Source organism: Myxocyprinus asiaticus, chromosome 15, assembly GCF_019703515.2.
Source record: "Myxocyprinus asiaticus isolate MX2 ecotype Aquarium Trade chromosome 15, UBuf_Myxa_2, whole genome shotgun sequence".
Taxonomy (NCBI): domain Eukaryota; kingdom Metazoa; phylum Chordata; class Actinopteri; order Cypriniformes; family Catostomidae; genus Myxocyprinus; species Myxocyprinus asiaticus.
The window spans coordinates 25,688,245-25,694,293 of NC_059358.1; the positions used below are offsets into that span (position 1 = coordinate 25,688,245).

Consider the following 6,049-nt stretch of genomic DNA (forward strand, 5'->3'; position numbering starts at 1 on the left):
TAGAATTTCTAGACATGTACTCTTGACATTTTCTCAACCAACTTCTTGAGGTATCACCCTGGGATGCTTTTTAAACAGTATAGAAGGAGTTCCCATCTATGTTGGGCACTTATTGGCTGCTTTTCTTTATTATTTGGTCCAAGTCATCAATTTCAAAAACTTTTTTTTTTTTTTATTATATTTTAGTTTTATAATGAAATAAATTAATATGGTGGCACAATTATATTTTTGTCTACAAAACCAGTTTCAAACATTTAAGCATACGCCTTCAGATCAAAAGACTTTTAAGATCATGAGAAACATTTCAGTCAAGTGTTTCAAAACTTTTGACCGGTAGTGTATATACTACAGATTTATATAAATATACAGTACTATGCAAAAGTGAGGATTTCTTAAAAATAATGACAAATAGTTTTCATTTATCAATTAACATCATTCAAAGTCCAGTAAACATAAACAAGTTAAATCAATATTTGGCGTGGCCACCTTTGCCTTTAAAACAGCACCAATTCTCCTAGGTACACCTGGACACAGTTTTTCTTGGTTGTTGGTAGATAGGATGTTCCAAATTTCTTGGAGAATTCGCCACAGTTCTTTTATTTACAGTGCATCCGGAAAGTATTCACAGCGCTTCACTTTTTCCACATTGTTATGTTACAGCCTTATTCCAAAATGGATTAATTTAATTATTTTCCTCAAAATTCTACAAACAATACCCCATAATGAAAAGTTTTTGAAATCTTTGCAAATTTATAAAAAAAAAAAAACACACACACACACACACACACACACACACACACACACACACACACACACGTATTCACAGCCTTTGCTCAATACTTTGTTGAAGCACCTTTGGCACCAATTACAGCCTCAAGTCTTTTTGAGTATGATGCTACAAGCTTGGCACACCTATTTTTAGGCAGTTTCTCCCATTCTTCTTTGCAGGACCTCTAAGCTCCATCAGGTTGGATGGGGAGCGTCGGTGCACAGCCATTTTCAGATCTCTCCAGAGATGTTCAATTGGGTTCAAGTCTGGGCTCTGGCTGGGCCACTCAAGGACATTCACAGAGTTGTCCCGGAGCCACTCCTTTGTTATCTTGGCTGTGTGCTTAGGGTCAGTGTCCTGTTGGAAGATGAACCGTCGCCCCAGTCTGAGATCCAGAGTGCTCTGGAGCATGTTTTCATCAAGGATGTCTCTGTACGTTGCTGCATTCATCTTTCCCTCGATCCTGACTAGTCTCCCAGTTCCTGCCGCTGAAAAACATTCCCACAGCATGATGCTGCCACCACCATGCTTCACTGTAGGGATGGTATTGGCCAGGTGATGAGCGGTGCCTGGTTTCCTCCAGACATGATGCTTGCCATTCAGGCCAAAGAGTTCAATCTTTGTTTCTCATGGTCTGAGAGTCCTTCAGGTGCCTTTTGGCAAACTCCAGGTGGGCTGTCATGTGCCTTTTACTGAGGACTGGCTTCTGTCTGACCACTCTACCATACAGGCCTGATTGGTGGAGTGCTGCAGAGATGGTTGTTCTTCTGGAAGGTTCTCCTCTCTCCACAGAGAAATGCTGGAGCTCTGTCAGAGTGACCATCGGGTTCTTGGTCACCTCCCTGACCAAGGCCCTTTTCCCCCGATCACTCAGTTTGGCCAGGCGGCCAGCTCTAGGAAGAGTCCTGGTGGTTCCAAACTTCTTCCATTTACGGATGATGGAGGCCACTGTGCTCATTGGGACCTTCAATGCTGCAGACATTTTTCTGTACCTCGATACAATCCTGTCTCGGAGGTCTACAGACAATTCCTTGGACTTCATGGCTTGGTTTGTGCTCTGACATGCACTGTTAACTGTGGAACCTTATATAGACAGGTGTGTGCCTTTCCAAATCATGTCCAATCAACTGAATTTACCACAGGTGGACTCTAATCAAGTTGTAGAAACATCTCAAGGATGATCAGTGGAAACAGGATGCACAATATTGAGTGTCATGGCAAAGGCTGTGAACTCATGTTCATGTGATTTTTTTTGTTTTTTATTTTTAATAAATTTGCAAAGATTTCAAACAAACTTCTTTCACGTTGTCATTATGGGGTATTGTTTGTAGAATTTTGAGGAAAATAATGAATTGAATCCATTTTGGAATAAGGCTGTAACATAACAAAATGTGGAAAAAGTGAAGCGCTGTGAATACTTTCCGGATGCACTGTATTTAGGCTGTCTCAATTACTTCTGTTTCTTTGTGTAATCCCAGATTGATCCGATGTTCAGTGGGGGGCTCTGTGAGGGCCATGCCATCTGTTGCAGGGCTCCCTGTTCTTCTATTCTGTTCTATTCTATTCTATTTGCAAAAGGAATGTTTGGGAGTATAAAATGTATTTTTCTTATTGACACACTAAAGTAGCAGATATAAATAACCATCTTAAGACAAATGTTTTTGTGAAACATCTTATGTGCCTAAGAATTTTGCACAGTACTATACACTCACCGGCCACTTTATTAGGAACATTATGGTCCTAATAATGTGCCTGACATGTTCTTCTGCTTTTGTAGCCCATCAAGGTTGCATGTTGTGCATTCTGAGATGCTGTTCTGCTCACTACAATTGTACAGAGTGGCTATCTGAGTAGCCTTTCTGTCAGCTCAAACCAGTCTGGCGATTCACCATTGATCTCTCTAATCAACAAGTTGTTTCCGTCTGCAGAACTGCCACTCACTGGATGTTTTTTGTTTTTAGCACCATTCAGAGTAAATTCAGAGACTGTTGTGCATGAAAACCCCAGGAGATCAGCAGTTACAGAAGTACTCAAACCAGCCCGTCTGGCACCAAAAATCATGCCACTGTCGAAATCACTCAGATCATATTTTTTCCACATTCTGATGGTTGATGTGAACATTTACTGAAGCTGCTGACTTGTATGCATTACATGCATTATGCATTACACCGCTGCCACACGATTGGCTGATTAAATAATCGCATGAATAAGTAGGTGCACAGGTGTTCCTAATAAAGTGGTCAGTGAGTGTATTTAAATGGGATCAGAATAGAATCGGTTTATTTTAGAATAGAATCAATTATTATTTATAGATATAATTAGACATACTGTATGAAATCCAACCATATAATTACTGATTTAAATAAATTTTAATTTCTACAGTGACAGGTCAAAAATCATGAGTCATTGAGCACTGCAGTTCTGTTAAAAAAACAACATAACATGTCAAAATGAAGTGCCAGGAGACAAAAACTAAGGAGAAAGGGCACACCCATACCAAAAAAATAAATAAAATAAAAATGCTCACACTTAATAATCTTTTATTTTAGATGTCCATTACTTCAGCATTGTTCTAAACAATGCTTTCATGTTGTTACTTTAAGGAATTCAAGAAAAGATCCCTATGGTCATATTTACACCAAGACTGTTGAAGAGTGGGAAAGAACACAATAGTTTGGCCTCAGCATTCCTTGGCACTGTCGCTCAGCAGCATACCACACCGTAGTCAGTGTTCTGAGGCTATGGGCTGGGCTTCAAGAATGATACACAAAGACTGTATATATTTTTAAATCTGCATTGATCTGTGAACAACTCTTATTGTAATGTCTACAACAAAAATAATCTCCCCCCCCTTCATATGCCATATAGCACTGTATGCATTTATGTGTCTGTCATTGTAATTATGTGAGTATTATGTTGATAATATTGATGGTAAGTGAATCTCACCACAGCAGGAAATACATTTCTAATTTGGCCAGAGGAATGACTTTTCTCTCAAGCAAGTCAAAAGGTTTGTGTATTTAACCCTTAAAACCGCAACCACAGAAACACCCACAAACTAACACGTACAGTCAAGAACACTCACACAACATATCAAAAGAATAAAGTGTTTAATTCAAAACATTAAAATATTTTATTTTATTCTTTTTTTTTTTTTTTTCAGATACCATCTCTTTACAAACAAAACCTTTTTTTAACTAAAGATAAGGTTAACCATTAATGAATCCTTCATTTTCCCTTGGTGAAAAACTCGTGGCAGAGCGTAGTGATGCAGGCAACCAGGGTGACATACTCCTGAAAGTCCACAGTGCCATCAGCATTTGCATCCAGGTCCTTAAAAATCTGGTCGAGAGCTGTCTTATCATTGGTTTTCTGCAACAAACATAACATACACAAAATTTTAATCAGATGTAAAAGTTAGCATGATGATATTGTGATATAACTGCTATTAGATTTAGGTATTGTTACACATTATGCTAAATGGCACAAATTTACATCACTATTAGCTCACAAACTTCACCCTAGACCTGTACAATTAATTTGAAAAATATGCCTTAAATAGACTGTAGTTATCCTTTTATATAACAATTCAAAAGTATCTACTATATTTTTCAAAACGTAAACTAAAATAACAATTTATTTAATATGGCCAGCAATAAGGAAAAGAGAAACCATTTTTTAGCTGATCAGTGAATGGTAGAGTTACTCAACAACTCACCCCCAGGAAATCGCCTAACTCTGCATTGAGCAAGCCTTTGAGCTCGCCTTTTGTTAGGGTATGTTTGTCTCCTTCTGTCCCGGAGTATTTATGAAAGGCCTCAATCAACAACACCATGCCCTGCTGAACTTTGGACATTATGACTAGCAAAAATGAGAGAGAGAAAGAGAGAGAGAGAGAGAGAGAGAGTTGTTAAGAAGTGTGTATATTCCTCTCCATTAGTGTGACACAAAGTAGATGTGTCATAAATAATTTTAGTTTTTGTCTTTACCCAAAAAAAAGGGAGGGGGCAGAAGTGACCACAACATCTGAATTAATATGAATATAATATGCATTTATCCTTCATTATTATTACAGGAGATGGTCATGGAGATGGCAAAAGTACAAACACATACACAGTATATAATGTCACGCCTAGCAACAGGATCAAATATGGAACTGGTTACACCCCTCTGTGCACATGGAGTCAAACAAAAGGGACAGAAGAAGGAGGGAAGAAGGGATGGGCCTGAAATTGTCTGAGGAGGTGAAAGACAGAGTGGGAGTTGTAAGAAAAGGAGGGCTAAAGAAAATGACCATTTAAAGCAGAAGTGGATTATGGCCAACACACAGAGCACACCCTCTAATTAAGATTTGAAGAGAGACGGAAAAGACAGAAAACTGCTCGACCACTGATCGTTAAGCATATTACTAAAAATGTCCAATAATTTCTTCCATTAAATGAATCCACCACCAACTGTCACCTCTCTTCACTATCCAGTCTATTCAGTTTAAGCTGATGACAAATAAAACTCTACAAAATGTGGCATTTGTCTAAACATGAGACAGCCTGATCTCAAAGGTACAGTATATCTACCAATCAAGAAGGATGAGAAAGATGTGCAATTGGGAAGAAAAGCAAAAAAAAAAAAAAAAAAAAAAAACTAACCAGAAATAATTGTTTATGCATGATGAGAGGGGCTTGAGGGCTCTATTGAAATATGAACTGAACCAAGCTCTAAACCAAAATCAGGAAAGAAAGATATACATTTATGAACTTCTAAACCCACCAAACACTTAAATACAGCAGCTGTAAAATCAGCTACAGTTGAGAAAGCAGACATTCAAACAATTCACCCTGATCAAAGTTGCATGCAACACTTGTTACTTTTCATATGAAGTCTGGTACTCATTACAAATCTGTTAGTAGCAATACACCACCTGGCATTTACTCACCTTGTATTTGTGTGGAGTTCACAGCAAGCAAAGAATTGAAATAGAGTGATATAGAGGGAGTAAGGGCGAAGAGACAGACTGAGTATTTTATGCAGAGAATGCCACACCCTGTAATGTAGCCCCTCCCACCATCCCCTTAACACCCACATTTACATCTCTCTCTCTCTCTCTCTCTCTCTCTCTCTCTCTCTCTCTCTCACAAACATTCATTTAAACCATAGAAACTCTTGTTTACTCAATTATTGAGTTTGCAAAAAAGAAGCAGGTGGGCTTGGCATCTCTGTGAAGTCACTAACTAAGCTTGTTAAAACAGTTCCAAACCACAGTCGTTACATGCCAAAAACATA

At 38.4% G+C, this 6,049-nt stretch overlaps 1 protein-coding gene across 1 annotated transcript; it reads right to left on the reverse strand.

Annotated features, from left to right (window-relative positions):
- Positions 1–3,862: 3,862 nt before the first annotated feature.
- Positions 3,863–5,835, reverse strand: LOC127452919 (ictacalcin-like). Its single transcript, XM_051718799.1, has 3 exons — positions 5,703–5,835; positions 4,488–4,630; positions 3,863–4,141 (listed from the first exon to the last, which is right to left on the reverse strand). The coding sequence occupies exons 2-3, from the start codon at positions 4,623–4,625 to the stop codon at positions 3,998–4,000; spliced, it is 282 nt and encodes a 93-aa protein (XP_051574759.1). The 5' UTR covers positions 4,626–4,630; positions 5,703–5,835; the 3' UTR covers positions 3,863–3,997.
- Between the last annotated feature and the right edge of the window lie 214 nt (positions 5,836–6,049).